The sequence below is a fragment of the Alternaria arborescens genome (genome assembly GCF_004154835.1).
Source record: "Alternaria arborescens strain FERA 675 chromosome Unknown contig_26, whole genome shotgun sequence".
NCBI lineage: Eukaryota > Fungi > Ascomycota > Dothideomycetes > Pleosporales > Pleosporaceae > Alternaria > Alternaria arborescens.
In genome coordinates this window covers 164,445-182,224 of record NW_021167881.1, presented here as the reverse complement: position 1 = coordinate 182,224, position 17,780 = coordinate 164,445, and the positions used below count along the sequence as shown (strand labels likewise).

Sequence of the window (17,780 nt, the reverse complement as noted above, 5' to 3'; positions counted from 1 at the left end):
TGGGGAGGGAATCTTGTGCCGTCCAGCGGTTGCTTCGTGAGGATGTTGCGAGGGCAGGGCTCGCGGGCACAGGGCCATTTTGCTATTTCTACGTGCCATCATCCCCTCCTCACCGGACCCTTCTTTTCCCTCAAGATGACGTATCGCCGGGATTCCCTAGGCGAAACTTTTTCTGCGTTGATCAAACACCGGATGCGCATCCGTTGAGGCTCTTGCTGGCGGCTGTACCCACTGCCCCGAAAATTTCAGCCAATGTCGCCCCTCGCCGGCATTTGGCCGCACCACCTGCTCCAACTCTGGTGCAATGAGCGGTGGGACGTGTCCACTCCATGTTATCACTTATCGTACCCCGTGTGCACGATTGTGGGTGATGTGGGCAGTACACATGCCGCCGTGTGGTTTTTGACCTGCTTAGGGCGGGGTTGTAATCTAATCGTTTCCACCAGTCGCGCGAATCCAGTCGCGCCCAGTGTGACATCGCCTCAGACCAGCGTCCCCAGGTGTTCGAACAAGGCGGTCAGGCACAGCGCTATTACTGCCAAACGGGCAAGTAGTCCGGCAAGCTATCCATTTGTAACTTCCCAGCCCAGACGAACCGACTTCCCATCTCCAATCGCGTCGTCGTGACCGGGTAACGCGGAAGATCAAGGCAGCAGACAAAGTCTCCTGTGAAGAGCAGGATAAAGGGAACAACGAGTCGGGTGCAAAATCTGGCGCTGGCATAGTGGATCAATAGCCGATGCTACAAAGACACAGAGTCATGAGCCGCATTGAAAAAATGACAGCAAGAGACATCACCGCGGCCGGAATTAAGCATTACCAATTTCAGGCAAGACAGGTCAGCAACGCTTGAGGTTCAGGGTTGACCATCAGCTTTTCATTCAGTCCTCATACAAGGCGTCGCTCTCCTTCACCTCCACCCTGGACAGCACTTTGCATTCACCAGTCCAGGAAGTAGTCGATACCATCCGCGAGCGCTGCCGCGCCTACTGCAGCATGATCACTGAAAGGGTACTCATGTATGCTGATATCCCTCAACGCTGGACTATCCTCCAGCGTGCTGTATAGCTTTTGGCTCAGATCCGTCATCCGCTGCGGTACAAGGATGCTCTGTCTAAAGGCGAACTCCTCATCCGTTTCCGTCCGCCTCTGCACCAGGTTCTGTTCGAGCGCCCCATAGCTTATCTGGAAAGCAGGCTTGGTGGCATTGGAAGTTTTGTTAGTCGAGGGCGAAGTTAGCGGTGCGAGAAAATCCGTGTTGTTGAAGACGTAATCGTTGTTAAAGAAGAGTGCCGGGGAGGCGCTGAGAAATGTATCGAAGAGATCGGGGCGTACGGTGAGAGCGTACAGGACGAAGAGGCCGCCAAAGGAGTGACCGTAGAGCGCATCGCGGTCGAATTCAGCCTTTGGGAAAGCAGTTTCCTGGACCCAGGGGCGGAGAGCAGTGTCGATGAACTCGATGAACTCATTGGCATTGGACTGCACGCCAGGCACTGTTGGCAATGGGCAGCCGTCGCAGACAGGAGGCTGGAAGTCGTAGCTTCGCTGGGTGCTGTAAGGCGAATCTTCAATGGTTTCCGGGTAGCCTATGCTGACGACGATACAGTCGGGCATGTTGAACTCAACTGGACGGCGGCGACGGAAAGCTTCCGTGGCAGTCATGCCGAGTGCATTGCCATCGAGGACATACCTAGTAGTGGTGTTAGTACTTCTTTTCTCATGTTGCTACTGTAGTCCATCATGGGCTCTTACATCGTCTCCACAGTCGAGCTCTCCTCCTGCGATGTCCAGTTCAACGGCCATGCGACTTGAATCTGATATTCCCAAGACCCGTTGGTCGCACTCCAGAACCCTAGGTTAGGCAAAACATTGGTAGGGAATTCGGTGACGAGGGGCGCAAACTGCCAAGCACCAACTGAACTCATGATGATGGTGGTGATGAAGACGGACCGGTTTGTTCAGATGCAGGTACCAGGGGATCAGGCTACCTATCGACTGGAATGCTTTTGGCTTTTGTACCTGATGGCCACCAGATTACTCGTCCCAGAAAATACAGACCCGAGGGGCGGGGAGCAAGCCCGTATCCTGTGCAGATACCACGCCGCAATCCCAAGGGCCCCGCAGTAACTTTGCTCTGGTAGGTTAGCATAGACGCGGCATGGGATTCTAGTCCCGGTACTTAGAGTTGGATATCCCGGCCTTATTGAACAATATATACATTGCCAAGACGGGGGATCATCCTTGATGATTCCGGTCTCTGTTCGCCTCTGATATGTTATAGAGAAACTGGAGTATCTTACAAGACGACGTCAACGGAAGAAATCTCTCTTGTGCTGAAGAGTCCAGGCTGCTTAATCGTGAATTAGTGCGAGGAGACTGCGAGTCAAGCAGCTATCCAAGTGGATGAGGCGGGTCAGAAGGATTCACTATCTATGTTCTGGCTCTTGGAAACCGAGGACTGTACATGTGCTGCACCGACGAGCCTCAATCCTCCTCGACGGAACTATCGAACGCATGCAAGCCTTCATGCAGACTGTGCGCCACTGAAATCTCGATCGTCGTGCCTGATGCGAACGGCATTTTCAGGAACAATTGGTCAAGATCGGTTACAGAAGAATTTGACGCTAGTTCATGCGCCTAATCACATCGTAGTTGTGGAAATGGCATGATTAGGTTCACGATACACACTGCTGTAGTTCGGAAGGATGGCGCCGGATGAGCTGGGATTGCTATAGCCACGTGCTCGTCTCCACCATGTCACACCCGCCCACCTTCGCAATTACCTCGGTAGCCCAATCACAGATGACTGCGATATCATTTCCAGGGAACAGCAGCTGCGATAGGATATCTTCCGTGTCATTTCTTACGGAGAGAAGTCGGTTGGCGCCGCGCTGTGGGCTTACGACAAAAGTTTGTTAGTTGGCGTCAGCGCATCGGGCCGTAACCATAAACGTCAACCCAGCCCGACTGCAACCAGATCCTGGGGACCCAAGTGCCGGAACAACAACCTCTTCGGACGCAAACTCAGTGCTGGGTTCAACGGCGAGTCGTCTGATATTTAATCCGTAGTATTCTGGAACACCAAGATGCAGCCATCCGAATCAAGGTACAGATGCAGACAGTGACAGTCGAGGCGAAGCGATGGTAAACGAGATGAAAATATTCAAGGATGTGTTTCAAGGTACTACGTATTCAGCGATGTGCGCCTAGCTCCGTCTTTCTAGAAGGCGCCTCGCCCGGGCAGCGGGTCGTTCTTCGCGGGACACGACGCGTCATAGATTTTGGGGTTGACAAACTTGGGCGTCGCGTCGTTGTTGTAGGCCAGCTCGACGAGTGTGGCATTGCCTGTGCGTATGTTAGCAAAGAAGTAGTTGTACCCAGAGAACAAATGACTCTTACCTGAGTTGTACAAAGGCCATCCATATTCAGTCAATCCTTTTTGTGAGTCCCGGGCAAAAGCACCCCAGGCACCCTGGATATATTTCGTGTACTGGTTCTCGGCAGGAGAATTGGGTAGACCAGAGATGTCCTGAGCAGTGCCGAAGACCAAGCCAAGATCGGAGCCATGGTATGCAGCACTTCCTTGGGAACCAAGACCTGCGCTGCCGTTGTAGAGGCGAAGGTTATCCCAATCACCGTGGTATCTGTATCGCCAGGTAGGCACATCATACTGAGCCCGGTATGCAGCGGACAGAGAGGTTGGACATGTGAAACCGCGCTGAGTGAACAGATCCCATTGTGCATTGGTAAAGTTCAGCTTGGCCGCCCACCCAGAGATGCGATACCAGCCATCTTCATGGTCGGCGTTACCAACCAAGAGTGGAATCTTGGCAAAACAGCCATCGGAGGAGAGTTGTTGGTAATCTTCAAAGACCGTAATGTTGTCCACAGTCGGGTGGAAAGTTGCTTGAGTCAAAGCCACACTTGGGAGACCAGGAACCTTTGCGGAGGCAGCCAGAAGAGCAGACATGTTTGCAGAGCGCACGCAAGACACAACTGCTGCAGCGTCATCTGCAGCGCCGCCACAGCCGATGGTCTGGGACACATTGTACCAGATGGACTGCGAGTACTCGACAGTGTTGGGGACGAAGCTCAGGGAGGTTCCAGACATGGGGATGAGGCCAGAAACGATCGGGTCATTCTTCCAGGCGTAGGCCCAGTAGTCGACGGCAGCACCGCCTGCGCTTTGTCCGAAGATGACAATACGCGATGGGTCGCCTCCGAAACCAGCGATGTTATCGCGCACCCATTCGACAGCGGTACGGTGATCGCGCAGCGCGGCGTTCTTCTCCACACCAGGGGCGCCAGCGAAGCCAAAGATACCTAATCGGTAGCTGGGATTGTCAGTAAACGCATGGATAAAGATGGAGTGAGCCCTACTTGAATGTCACAACGACCACATCCTCAGCGTCAGCTAGGTATTGGCCGTTGTAGAAGGGAGAGTGAGGACCAGGAATCTGGAAACCTGGAATGGTCGTTAGGGATACTCTGGCGAATCAAAGGAACAACGTACGTCCTCCGTGAAGAAACACTAGCACTGGCTTCTTCGCGTCCGCATCACCAGCACTTGCCGTCCAGACATTGAGCTTCAGACAATCCTCAGATACAGAGTTGTTGTTCTGGGCTGCAAAGTTCTTCCACACACGCAGACCGGATGGCTGTGTGAAGTTGGGGAAGGCGGACACTGGCGGCTTGACAGCAGGGCAGTCACTAAAGAGTCGTTAGAAGTATCCTCTATGTCTTGTGTTCCTTACGTACGGAGACTATGATTTGTTAGCGATTGTACTCCATGTTGGCGATATTGCGATTACTAACCCACTCAGATGCCTCGAAGACAGTTCCTGCTGGTGCATCGTACTTCTTCGGCGCAGCAAATCTCAACTCGCCGACTGGCGCCTCTGCATATCGGATACCCAGAAACTCGGTCACATGTGTCTTGTTAGACGATGGGTGACCAATCAAGGTACCACTCGATGTCTCAACATTGGAGCCATTCTTCGGCGCTGCAACAGCCGAACCGAATAGCGAGGCTACAGCTGCAGCAGTAAGGAGGAGGTGCTGCATAATTTCAACTCGAAACAACAACAACCTTGCGCTTTAGGGAATAAATTCCAATGCCAGGCGGGCGACCAGCTGACTTTAATGGAGCGAAATTCAAATCGCGGCTCGGCCTGGCAAGCAATTGGCTCCGCGTTCCTGCGTTGCCGCGACGCCAACCGTGTTCCATAGGGGCAAAATACACTACAACCAGATAAAGCTCCGAGGCAATTGGAGATATTGCAAACAGCTCCATATTGAGTGCGCGCGGCGTTACACCGGCACGAAAAGCTTCGACGACGTTTAAGACAGGACGGGTGGCTTCATCTCGCACGGCTGCATCCTTTGACATCTCAAGTTACGCTAGTCCTGATGCGCTGCCGCTCCTTCCCGGTCGCGTGGAACCTTTCGATCTGGCAAACGCCAACATCACCACAACATGTAGCATTCGAATACCTGGGACTGTGACGTCTTCTAATCCGCCACGGCTTTTGCGTGTTCTTACCGAACTTGAACACAGTGGACATGGACAACAAACGCGGTCTGCTTACATCCGGCAGATGTCCGGCTACCGCTGATCTCCATTTGTGATGTCACCCACCCATACCTGTTCAGTACATTACACCGAGGCGATTGGAAGTTTGCCCTGCGTTCACGGTAAACGCCTGGACTCTAGCAAGGAAGAGCTTGCATGCGCACAGAGACCAAGAGATCGGCAGACGTAGTCCCCGAAGATTGGTATACCAGATCCAATCGTATCGGAATGAAACGACGAGAAATTCGCCGTCACTGCATTCCCGTAATGCCCCCACGAAGGAGTTGCCAGCCGCTCCACAGCCCTCACCCTGCGCTACCGTGTCTCCAGGGACGGGTACCTGGAAAGCCAGATGCTAGACGAGGCCCATAATACTATCCGTTCCCGCTGTTCATGGATGTTCCATAGGATTTACCTTCCAGAACTCGAGCACCCTCAAGCGACATGACTTTCAACGTCGGCCTTGGAACTGAAGGCTCAGTTGAGCGCGGATGGGGACTTTGGCTCACCAGTGTCCTATCTGTTATTATCGCCGGTCTTTTCGTCAGCGCACGTCTAGCGCAGCGATTCATCAAGAGTAGCGGCCTGGGAATGGACGACTACATGATCGTCGCCGCCTTACTTTCATCAGTTTTACTCTCTGTAACAGAGTGTCAAGGTCGGTAGGTCGGCACAAGTTTGGGAAATGGGTATTAACTTTGATCAGCTGTGGTATATGGCTACGGGAGACATTGGAAAGATCTACCTGCCGACTCCCGCGTCATTGCTCGCAAATGGTTCTATGGAGCGAATAGTGAGTTGACATCCATCAAATGCACACATCATCCCAAAAGCATGCGGATCGCTAGGTTTTTCCGGTTTCTGAGGTGCTGCGGGGAGGCACTTATTGGAAATGGTGTGAATTTTGACTATGGATTTCACTGACTGTAGCAGTTGTTTACAAAGTCGTTCTCATGTTCAACAAGATCTCTGTGGTTTGCCTGTACTACCGAATCTTCGCCATCACCACAAAGTCTTTCCGTATTGCCTGTCATATCATGAGTAAGTGGCTCGTTTTGGACTACAGATCATCGACTGACTCTACTGAAGACGCTTGGGTCATCATAACCGGTTTTGCTTTTACTATCGCAACGGTTTTCCAATGTACGCCAATCGCCGCATTCTGGGACAAAACCATATCTGGAGCCAGATGTTTCAAGAATGAACCCTGGTGGATTTCATATGCCACTGTTCAAATTACAACCGACTTCATGCTCCTTGCAATGCCTTTTCGAAGAATCCTAGGACTCTCCATGGGACGAGCCGAGAAGTTGGGTGTGGCACTTGTTTTCGGTACGGGTGGCTTGTAAGTATCTGAGCCTCCATTTAAAGCACCTTGCTGACTTCTCAGTGTCACTTTTGCGTCTATCTATCGTGCAACTACAATCGCCAGGTCCGCAAACGATCCCGATCCGACCTGGGGCCCTGTTCCTGCTACAATATGGTCAGTGATAGAAGCCAACGCTGGTATCATATGTGCCTGTCTCCCCATGCTCCGCGCTCCATTCGTCCGCCTCTTTGGACCACTTTTTGGTTCGGTAGCCACCAAGGCCACCTCGAAGCGGCGGTCGTACCCCATGGACTGGAAGAGCAACCACGGGCCAGCTGGCACTGGAAATAAGAGTAAGGTATCTGGTAAAAGTGCATCTGAGCGCGAAAGCGAAGATGATGCATTACCACCAAGTAGACCGAGTGAGCTCGGCCGCCGGGGCAGTGGCATCTTTGTCACGAACGAGTTCAGTATTGAGCGCAACGAGTTACAAAAGCAAGAGACAGAGACACGGTCGTGCGAACAAGATGGCGACACTAACACTGCGCTGAGTGTGAACGAGGACAGGCCAGGTGGCAAGAGTCCCTTCTACCACGTCTAAGCAAAAGGACCATATTGCTTCTTCTCGTCCCAGTGCTGTAACATTTCAGCACTAGCTCTGCATGATAAAATATGCAGATTGCCGTCTAGCAGTCAAGCTACACCTCTCGCCGACATGCGTATCACGATCTTCAGCATTTCCATCGGAAGGCGCCTCTCTAGTGTTCTTTCGGTCCTATACCGCATAGCCGCTAGCGAACGAGACGGCCGAATTTGCAGAGGCCAAACCGCCAGCCGCTTGTGTTCTGTCTACATATCGACATTACTTTCACATACAGCATTGTTCTAGTCGAACAAAACGCAGGTGCTGCGTTGAACTCATCATCTTCCATGCCGATGCTGCGCCGTTGCGAAAAACGCTTTGAACTAGGCGACGCTACGCACGCATACGCAGGTACGGATGGACGCTGAGCGACGTAATCATGGATACTACCGTCCGGGCCGCTTAGTTTGCGTGTCATGCCTTATGGACGATGCATTGCGCTTTAGAACCTATGATGGTCTATCGTCTGTGTCAAACTGCCGCAAGGGGCGTGAGCTTGAAGTTCAACTAGAGCAGAGTGCGCCAGGTCACAAGGTATCGCGCACGATACGTGCGAGCAGCGAACGGTTCCAGTAATGCGACGGTCTCTTGTTCAGGACCTTTCAACGAAGGCCGCGAGCCCTGTATTCCGGGTGCAGTACGACGCGACGCATACTGGGGCCCATATCATTCCTAAATCATCGAATAATCTTTATCGCGTCTTTTCTGTTGTGAGAAAATCTAGATAAGTACCCGAGGTGACTACACAATCTAGATCGCGAGCTACGCAGCGAAAGACGGTGAAAATTTTGGCAGCCAAATTTGCGGTCGCACGTTCATTCCCAACAAAGTGACAGGCCGAGCAGTGAGGCATTTGTCTGGCCTGGCGTTGGACACGTGTGGCGTCGAAAACAGATGGAATCTGCAGGAAAAGGCGTGGCATACATTGTTGCATTGCTTGGTTGCGGATACTGGCCTATTTTCACGAATGAAGACGATGCTAGGAAAGCCAAGTGAGGATAAACGGCTTGCCGATCCTTGCCCCGCTTCCTTGTTGCACGCGGCTGCGCCACAGCTGGATATTGGTCTCTCCCCCCAGACGTCATGCGCACATGCAATGAATATCGACTTGACCTGATCCGTGATGCATCCTGATTTTCCTTCAGCTTGCGCACAAGCTTCTGCAGCGCGACACCCTCATCCGCTCTACCATCGGTACCTTGTTAGCTGGACATCGAAACCTACCCCGCCAACATGACGACGAAAAGTACGACCGACTTCGTCGAATCAACAGACCCAGCCGGAGGGAAGTCCAAGGCCCAGGTCCTCACCGACGTCTTCTCTCTCGCGACCCAATTCAGCACCTGTGTTGAGGCTTTCAACCTCATCCATCCCTCAAAAGATCAGGACCATGCGCAAAAGGTTGTGCTTGCGAAACTTGGCCTACAACAGGGCAGGTTGCTGATCTTTGGCGATGCCGTGGGTATAACTGCGCCACCCGCGACAATTGCACGACACATGATACCCAGCCATCCTGGTATCACAAATCCAGATCCACATGTGCCTGTACACTTTGGCGTCAGAGATTCGAGGCTTGACGAGGAGGTCATCAATGCGAAAGTCCGCAGGGCGCTCCATGAGATTGCGGGACGCCCAAGTAGCATGTCGCGAGACGAACTGATGAATGTTTACGGCTTGAAGAGTCCAAAGACTTTCTCGCGCCTCGAATATCCAGCACTAGACACGAACCGATTAGAAGGCTTCCGCGAGAAGTACACCCTGCTGAAAGATCTCCTAAATCAGACAGGTGCGCGAGCCAGTCTAAAGCGCAACCTCAGCATGACGACCTCCCATTGGACGGTCAAGGACACCACACGCTTCAGCGAGTACGTCAAAGTTGTACGCACCGAAGTCGATGCTCTCATCGATCTCATGGGCGTGAAAGAGCAGGTTGACCGTGGAATTCGTTCCGATCTCAAGAGCATGGGGTGGCACCCAGACCTGACAGGTCCAGCAGTGCGACAGGATTGGGAGAAACTGCGTTTGATTCGCGAAGCCTGTGTAGTCGACTATCCAGAGTACATTGAAGTCATCGACAAAGCCATGCAGTACATCAGCGAAGAAGTCAAAGAATCAAATCTTGCTCGAAATCGCGCTGTGTTAGGCCTCTCAGAACCTAACATGGACGCAGCAGGTGCGCGCCGGAAGTCAGACTACGACATCCGCTCAGCGCCTGCGCCTGCGCCTGCGCCCGTGCCTACACCCACCGCCGGATCCAAACCTTCCAAACCGGAAGCAAAATCTCATATCCAACTTGCCGCTGAACGCGCCCTAAATCCAAATGCAGGCAAAGAAAAGCGCCCAGGCTGGCTCTCGGCCTTCAAATTCAAGTCCTGGTCCAAGAGCAGCAAAACTGCACATGAGAAGCAGCGCTCAAACAGTGTTCCACACACACCAACTGTAGACCCCCAACGCTCCCTCTCCGCAGGCGAAGCACCAAACCAAACCTCAGAAGATTCCAACACTCTCCAGGCCGTGCGGTCCAAGTCGCTCAGCGCAATACCCAGCGATAGCACACCACAGACCCCACCATCAAATCTCGACTCTCGCGTCCGCAAGCTCAGCCTTGACCACGGAGACATGGTGAATATTCCTCCCATCCAAGAAAACGGTGGTGAGGTAACTAGTTTCCCTGAAAGAAATGGACTGCCCAATTTCGATGCCGATATGGATAAGAACGCACTAGTGCAGGTTGATACAGCGAAGAGCGAGGGAAGCAAAGATGGGTTGGAGAATATCAAGACGGCAAATAGTTATATCGATCGGCATGATATGTATCCTGCTGTGGGACGAATTGAGACAAAGGACATCAGGAACTTTGCGCATGCGCCGGGATTATAAGGCTGTTTAGTGGGGGTGTTTAGATTGTCTAGTGACTTCAAAGGATAGTTGTGAGTTCGAATAGCATAGGTACGCTCACAGGAGAGGGTATTAATATAGTTGTGTTGTAGTTTTGTAGCCATTTCGAGGTCAATCTGTATATACTCATTGCGTTTGCAAAGCATGGAGCCTGAGGTATTTGGTTAGTTTTGTGGTTACCACAGTTTCACGATGGGTTGCTTGATATATCAAAGCTCACTGAGTATCTTCAGAATGTCCAACGAATCCTAAGGTCATGAGCCATTTTGTTATACCTGTTCTACCAAATATGTCCCCTCCATACCCGCATGTGCGATTCGGGACTTGATGTGCACAGAGTTTATTTCGCTGTATTTGGCTGATCATCCTTAAGGACGACGTGATCCCATTGGAAATCCGGAAGCATTCTCAAAGATGCTACAATTTAGTAAAGACTCTAATCTCTACGCACTTCTATTTATGCTTTTCGCCATTGCTCAGTTTTCTCATACTCACGGTGAAGGTGACTTCGTGCCTAAATCCTCACCTTCACCTCGAGGTTGGGCCCACCTTGCGATGTCCTCTGGCCCACGTCGTCTTTACCGTCCTCTCACACCACCGTCAACTCATTTACCAAAACTTAAGGTAACGACTTTCGAGCTTTGTTCTAACGCGATCGCTCTAACTCAGTTTAGATAATTGGGTTTCGGTACGCACCCGCGCAGTTGCAGTTGTTTGCCTCCTACGCCCAGTCGGGTCGCGACAGCAACAACAACAGCACCAAGCCACACCATCGAACGAAGTTTTCCCAGCCAGAGCTACGCTTTAGATACCACTGGTGATTACGACTATGCCGCCCAAGGGACTCTACCGAATCCCAAAACATCATGTCGTTGGCCAAGGCACCTCAATGAAGCGTCAATCTTTCAACAGCATGGACTTCAAAGAGGCGGAGAAGCCGGCGCGCGTTACGACGAACGACAGCACGACAGACGATTTTGTCAACAATGAAAGGGCTCAGCGAAAGCGCGAGAAGCGTGAGAGGAAAGAAGCTAGGAAACTGAAGAAGGAAGCCAAGGCAGCTATGGCTGCTGCGGAAACAGGAAAGCTGAAAGAGAAGCAGAACACCCCGCCAGTCGACCCGACACCCACCGCCACGCCCGTCAAGAATGGCAGGGACGGTCCACGTGGTCCTTATAAGAAGAGAGAGAAAGGCCCGGACGGAACTCCAGTTTCTGCTGCGAAGAAGCGGAAGAGAGAGACCGAGGTACCTGTTGACAGTCCAGCTGTCACTGGCAAAGGTCTCGCTGACGCCGACAATTGGCTCGGCCCCAACTTCAAGAAGAACATGGAAGACAATAAGAAGTCCCTTGCTCGCCTCGCCTCTATCTTCGACCAGCAGATCAATGAGAACGCTAAACCTACTGAGTCGCCCAGAAATAAGCCAGGAAGACCAGTGGGTTCGGGCAAGAAGGCCATTGCTAAGACTATTGAGACTGAGATACCCAAGGCCAGCGATACTACGAAGAAGGCCATCAAGTCTGACGAGATCAAGCGCAAGGCCAAGAGGCAGAAGCTGGAGAAAACACCTGTGGCTTCCAACGAGGAAAATGTGTCCAAGGTCAGCAAGACACCAATACCAGTTCCGTCGGTCGCATCAGCCCTGCCTACCGAGCCGAAGAGCACACCAGTTCCACTTCCTCAGAAGTCTCTTGGTGCGTTGACGCGCAGTGTGAGCGAGTCACCGACAAAGAAGAACAAGGTAGACCTTCGAGAGTCTGAAGTCCTTGTCAGCGAGACCCCTCTCTCACAAATGAGCCGTACACCTGCAACCACTCCTCGCGTACAAGCAATCCCGTTTAGTCTCAGACCCGCAGTTACCACGTCCAAGGAAACCAGCAAAGCTCCTGGCACCCTTGAGTCTTCTCCCGAAATTCCCCTCATGATTGACACCAAATCCCCAGAGGCCCGAAAGCGCATTGTTGGCAGCCAAGGTTCCGTGAACCCGCTCACCAATAGTCAGGTCGACAGTCTTACCACTGCGAACCTCATGCGGTTCAAAGAACCTCTCAGAGACACTCCGAAGCCGCGTCCTCGAGGCCGTCGTTCCGTTAGCGAGGCACCTAGCACTTCTTCTAGCAGCTCCTCCACCACATCAAGGACCATTCGCGACATGTTAATGCGTCCAAATAAACCATACACACGTCCCAGCAACGAGATCTCTCCCTTCAACAACAAGAAGAAGCACATTGAAAAGCATGACGAAGCCAATCTTGCCACTTTCTCTAGCACATTCACGGCTTCCCGCCGAACCGTCAATTTTACCGATGAGGCAGCATACCTTGACGAGTATGACGAGTGGCTCTCCGACAGCGAAGCAGCAGGTACCCTCCCTTGCTTGAAACAAGCCTCAGGGTGCTCGGCCAAATCTGAGCAACTGCTCCAGCTCCAACGTTCCGACGACACCTCAGCATTCAAAGTGATCATCACAAATGAAACCGAAACCGAGAATACGGCGTCTGACATTGCGCGCGTCAAAGCCGCGTCCACCTTCCTGCGCTACAGCATCTTGACACGCATCCCCATACCGCTGGGCTCCATCGAAGGAACGTTCAAGCTCTACTGCCCCAAGTACACCGCTACCCATGTCGACAAGTACGGGTTCGGTCAACGCACTTTGAACATCACCTCCATCGCCGGTCTAAACCCCATGTCGGGAGCCTATACAGCGCGTCTCTCTATTCCACCTCGTTCCATGCCGTACCCGATCCAAGCGTTCGAAGCCCCACCCCACGCTTCGTTCCGCACCATCACGCTCAAGACAGTTGCTGAGCGGTATAGAATGGACGTCATGTTCTTGGGTAATGGTTACTTGAAGCTGAGAGTTGATTTGCACCTGATTCTCAATGGCAAGTCGGCTGGAGAGATGAAGGCGGCAAAGGGAAAGGGCAAGGAGGGGAAGACAAAGGCCGGAGTGGGCGTCTGGGAGTTTCTGGGAGTGAATGAGAAGGCGGTTGTCTGGGAACCGACGGTTGATGAGTTGGAAAAGGAGGGAAGGAAGTTGATTGCCAAGTATGAAGGTCGTTGATGTGGAAGTATGGAGTCGTGAAGTGGTTGGTGTGAGTTCATGGTTGGTCGGTGTAGGAAATGAGAAAGGTTATCTGGAATGTGGGCTACCGGTGGGCAGAGGTAGAGTCAGCGAGATGTTTGCATTGATGGGACCTCCTCGGGTATGGCTTGGGCTTGCCTGGCGGAATCTATTCAAGTTTGACTAGAGCTTCGCAGATGTTGCCTAGGTTAGTCACGTTACCGTCACATCCATATGGATACCGAGTGTCGCCTCGGTGCCCTCATATACTAGTCTTCCTTGTTAGTTTACGACTGGATACAGTAGATAGGCGAGATGATTTGCCACGGACATTGGAGAGCCGCATCCGTGTTCCGATAACGGTCTGAATATCGCCAGTTTACCCCAGCTCTTGCACCTACAACACTCTCGAAATACATTCAGTACCCACATATACTCATTCGGCTGTGGCGTGACTGTTGCTCTATTCATGTTGTTTACATCTACATCTACCACTTGTCTTTGAACAAAGCAAAAACTCCTAATCTCATGCAAAAGGTATCAAAACACTCCTCTCCTCGCTGCTTCTTTGACTCCTTGCTGTCCCACCTCTTGCTTCTATATGCAAAGTGATCATGATATGCGTTCTTTGACTAGATCGGATCGGAGATGTGGACGTCCGTCAGCGCGTTTCAGCGAGCGAGAGGGAAAAGAAGAGGAAGAGAACATCTAGTCCTTCTTCGCCCTGCCGTTCTGTTGTTCAGCGAGCTCCAACTTCTCATTACCCTTTTGGATGAAGAATTTGCGTTCGAGGAACTTGAGGCCCTCGTCGATGATGCTGAAAACATGTTAGCGATTGCTCATTCTGTAGCCTTTGGCACAAGGCGTGAAATGTGACTTACATGATTGGCGCGCTGATCGCCATGACCGCTTTCCACTCGTTGCCGTCCAGCGGGATGACGCTGAACAGCCCTTGCAGGAATGGGACGTAGAGAAGTGCAAAGTGCAGAGCCATGCTCAAACAAATGGCATAAACAAGGATCATGTTCTCCCAAAGCGGTAATGTAAGCAGACTCTCTGAGCTGCTCAACGCGTTCATGGCATTGAGCATCTCGATGACGACCAAAATGCTCAGACTAACAGTAGAGGCAGCTTGGGCAGACGAGTTGCTGAACATCTCACAACCAATCTCAGGGAACTGGGTCGAGCAGCGGTGGAAGTGGCGGAGCTGGTAGAAGGAGATCTGGGGCCCATCGCTATTGAACATGAACCACCACGCGTAGCCACCGACAGTCGCAGCGCCGACGTAGGTACCAATAACCATGTAGCGGAAGAACAACCAGCCACTGATGAGAGGCTCGTCGCGCTTGCGGGGTTGGCGCTTCATTACATCATGGTCTGGAGGGTTGAAAGAGAGAGCGGTAGCGGGGAGACCATCGGTGACGAGATTGACCCAGAGGAGTTGAACAGGGATCAGAGCCTCAGGCATACCCATAGCGGCAGTCAGGAAGATAGAGACGACTTCTCCGATGTTGGAAGAGATGAGGTAGCGGATGAACTGTTGAGTGTTGTTGTAGATGGAACGACCTTCTTCAACGGCACCTTCGATGGTGGCAAAGTTGTCGTCTACAAGCACCATGTCCGCGGCGAGCTTGGCTACATCGGTTCCGGAGCCCATAGCAACACCAATATCAGCTTTCTTGAGAGCAGGCGCGTCGTTGACACCGTCACCAGTCATAGCAACAACCTCACCGGCTTGTTGGAGAAGGTCGACGAGTTTGGATTTGTGTGTTGGCTCAGTGCGGGAGAAGAGGCTGGCGTGCTTGGCGGCTTCCATCTTCTCGGACTCGGAAAGGTCATCGAATTGGCGACCTGTGAAAGACTTGCCAGTGAGATCTTCATTGGGGCCAAAGACACCGATTTGACGGCAGATGGACTCGGCAGTGTTCTGATTGTCTCCAGTGATGACTACAACACGGATACCAGCGGAGCGGCACTTGGCGATTGAGTCGCGGACTTCAGGGCGGGGAGGGTCCAACATGCCGACGAGACCGATGAGCGTCATCTTCTGCTCCAGCTGGGTGTATTCCTTGGTAGTCTTAGCCTTTGCCAGAAGTGGGTTCGATTCAATGTCTTCAACAGACGCTACAGCAATGACACGAAGACCGCGGTTGCCGTACTCGACAATTTCCTTGTTGATAAGGGTAGAAAGTTGCTTGCTCATGGGCATCTTCTTTCCGTTCTTGCCGACAATGACATTGGTGCAACGATCAAGAATCGATTCCGGGGCGCCCTTGACGAGTAGTTTCTGCGAGTTACCATTCTTGACTAGAACGGACATGCTTTTACGGTCGCGAGAGAACTCATAGGTGGCTAGGCGGGGGTAGTGGCTTTCGTAGTGCTTGGTAGAGAAATCGAGAAGTCCTTCGGGCGAGGTGCTGGCGCGGGTCGCGTTATGGGCAATGTCTGGAGTGCCAACCTTCTCAACTAAGACGCGGAGAGCACCCTCGGTAGGCTCACCGACAAGGTTGTAAGTACCGTTCTTGGAGTCGTAGGCAAGGGCTGCGTCGTTGCAAAGCGCGGTAACTTCACAAATCTGGCGAACGGTGTCGGATTGAGCAGCAAGGTTCTCAAGGGGTTTGCCACGGAGGGAGACCTGACCCTCAGGGGCGAAGCTGGTGCCTTCAATATCAAATTCTTCGAGGCCACTACCTTGTTCGTTGAGGAAGACCATCTTGTTGACGCTCATCTGGTTGGTGGTAAGAGTACCTGTCTTGTCGGAGCAAATGACGCTGCAGCTACCAAGTGTCTCGACAGAAGGCAGGCTTCGCACAACGGCGTTTCTTGCAGCCATCTTGCGCGTTCCCAGAGCCAAGCAAGTTGTGATGACGACGGCCAGACCTTCGGGAATAGCAGCGACACCGAGAGAAACGGCGATCTTGAGATAGTAGATGGCGCCTTTGGTGAAGCTGCCGTGCGAAGGATCGTTGAAGTTGCCAATGTTGATGAGCCAGACGAGGATGCAGATAGCCGTGATGACCTTTGCGAGCTGGTCGCCGAAGTCGTTGAGCTTCTCCTTGAGGGGGGTGGGCTGTGAGATCTGTGCCGTGATGCTCTCGTGGATGTCTCCAATCGCCGTGTTACCACCGGTCAGGACTACCAGCGCAGTCGCATGCCCCGTAACAACCGTAGTACCCGAGAAGAGCATATTGACCTGATCCTGCTTGACAGCGTTCTCATCCTTGACGGCCCTGGTATCCTTGGATACACTCTCGCTCTCTCCAGTCAAGATGGACTGGTCGATGTTGAAGCTGTTGCTAGAAATGGACAGGATCCTGCAATCAGCGGGTATCCTGTCACCGATTGTGACCGAGATGACATCTCCGGGGACCAGCTCGTCGGCCTTTACGCGTTTGACATGTCCGTCACGTACGACTTTCGCTTCGTTGGCTGAGTATTCCTGGAGGGCTGCAATGGCCTTTTCGGCGCTAGTTTCTTGCGATACTCCGACGACGGCGTTTAGAATAAGGATGGTGAGGATCTGTAGGCATGCAAGTCAGCGCAAGTACATGTAAGGTCGTCGCCTGATACGTACAACTGCCGGGTCCACGAATGCGGTCCAGCCTTCTTCCTCTTCGAAGAGGGCCAGTACAAACGACACTGCTGCCGAGCCTAGCAAGATGATGACAAGCTGATCTTTGAACTGCTCGAGGATGAGCTCCCAGATGGGTGTTGGTGGGTCTTCTGGCAGCGCTGTTCTCTGTGTCAGCAGTCGTCGTCGCGGTCTAGGGGAATAGTAACACACCATTCTTTCCATGCTTCTCCCTCGCGCTTTGCACCTGCTGTGCGCTGAGACCTTTCTGCTCCTCGACCTGGAAATACTTCAGCGCCTCAGCGGGCGTCTTGGTGTACGCATTCTCCATGCCCACTGCTCTGATCACCGGCTTATTTTCGCTCAATACACCACTTGTTCAACGAGACGCTGTCTGGTGGCTCAATCGTTGTGCGGTAGTGTTGTTCGCAGGGATATGTCGGTTCTAGAAATGTCGAGGCTCGCAAGTCGCAGGTATCTTCGCCTATGACGTTGAGAGGAACTTTGACAACCTTCGCGTGATTACTTCAAGCACAAAGGGAGGGACTGTATTTTCCTGGCGCAAGTAAAGTCGCAGGAGAAGACGATAGAAGATTCTGCGATTGTCCACGGCAGAAACGGCTGTACTGGCGGCGCAACAGCACTTGTCTCGACTTCGGCGCGTCCCAAGAAATCTGTCCTCTAATCGACCCGCAAGCGCAAGGGGCTAGTGCTGTGGCG

The 17,780-nt window shown here is 52.5% G+C and overlaps 6 protein-coding genes across 6 annotated transcripts; 3 read left to right on the top strand and 3 right to left on the bottom strand.

The window, feature by feature from the left end:
* Positions 1 to 939: 939 nt before the first annotated feature.
* On the bottom strand, positions 940 to 1,925 carry AA0111_g9312 (hypothetical protein; the record flags this gene model as incomplete). The annotated part of the gene is made up of 2 exons (XM_028655857.1): positions 940 to 1,690; positions 1,753 to 1,925. The coding sequence occupies 2 exons, from the start codon at positions 1,923 to 1,925 to the stop codon at positions 940 to 942; spliced, it is 924 nt and encodes a 307-aa protein (XP_028503106.1).
* A 1,295-nt stretch (positions 1,926 to 3,220) lies between these two features.
* On the bottom strand, positions 3,221 to 5,064 carry AA0111_g9311 (hypothetical protein; the record flags this gene model as incomplete). Its single annotated transcript, XM_028655856.1, has 6 exons — positions 3,221 to 3,345; positions 3,400 to 4,334; positions 4,381 to 4,465; positions 4,514 to 4,710; positions 4,759 to 4,763; positions 4,816 to 5,064. 6 exons carry the CDS (start codon positions 5,062 to 5,064, stop codon positions 3,221 to 3,223), a joined length of 1,596 nt encoding a protein of 531 aa, XP_028503103.1.
* A 952-nt stretch (positions 5,065 to 6,016) lies between these two features.
* AA0111_g9310 (hypothetical protein) lies at positions 6,017 to 7,482 on the top strand (the record flags this gene model as incomplete). Its single annotated transcript, XM_028655855.1, has 5 exons — positions 6,017 to 6,230; positions 6,279 to 6,365; positions 6,506 to 6,613; positions 6,662 to 6,917; positions 6,963 to 7,482. 5 exons carry the CDS (start codon positions 6,017 to 6,019, stop codon positions 7,480 to 7,482), a joined length of 1,185 nt encoding a protein of 394 aa, XP_028503104.1.
* A 1,275-nt stretch (positions 7,483 to 8,757) lies between these two features.
* Positions 8,758 to 10,404, top strand: AA0111_g9309 (hypothetical protein; the record flags this gene model as incomplete). The annotated part of the gene is made up of 1 exon (XM_028655853.1): positions 8,758 to 10,404. The coding sequence occupies one exon, from the start codon at positions 8,758 to 8,760 to the stop codon at positions 10,402 to 10,404; it is 1,647 nt and encodes a 548-aa protein (XP_028503131.1).
* An 847-nt stretch (positions 10,405 to 11,251) lies between these two features.
* Positions 11,252 to 13,489, top strand: AA0111_g9308 (hypothetical protein; the record flags this gene model as incomplete). The annotated part of the gene is made up of 1 exon (XM_028655852.1): positions 11,252 to 13,489. The coding sequence occupies one exon, from the start codon at positions 11,252 to 11,254 to the stop codon at positions 13,487 to 13,489; it is 2,238 nt and encodes a 745-aa protein (XP_028503130.1).
* A 708-nt stretch (positions 13,490 to 14,197) lies between these two features.
* Positions 14,198 to 17,391, bottom strand: AA0111_g9307 (Calcium-transporting ATPase sarcoplasmic/endoplasmic reticulum type; the record flags this gene model as incomplete). Its single annotated transcript, XM_028655851.1, has 4 exons — positions 14,198 to 14,306; positions 14,371 to 17,009; positions 17,064 to 17,221; positions 17,274 to 17,391. The coding sequence occupies 4 exons, from the start codon at positions 17,389 to 17,391 to the stop codon at positions 14,198 to 14,200; spliced, it is 3,024 nt and encodes a 1,007-aa protein (XP_028503134.1).
* Positions 17,392 to 17,780: the final 389 nt, after the last annotated feature.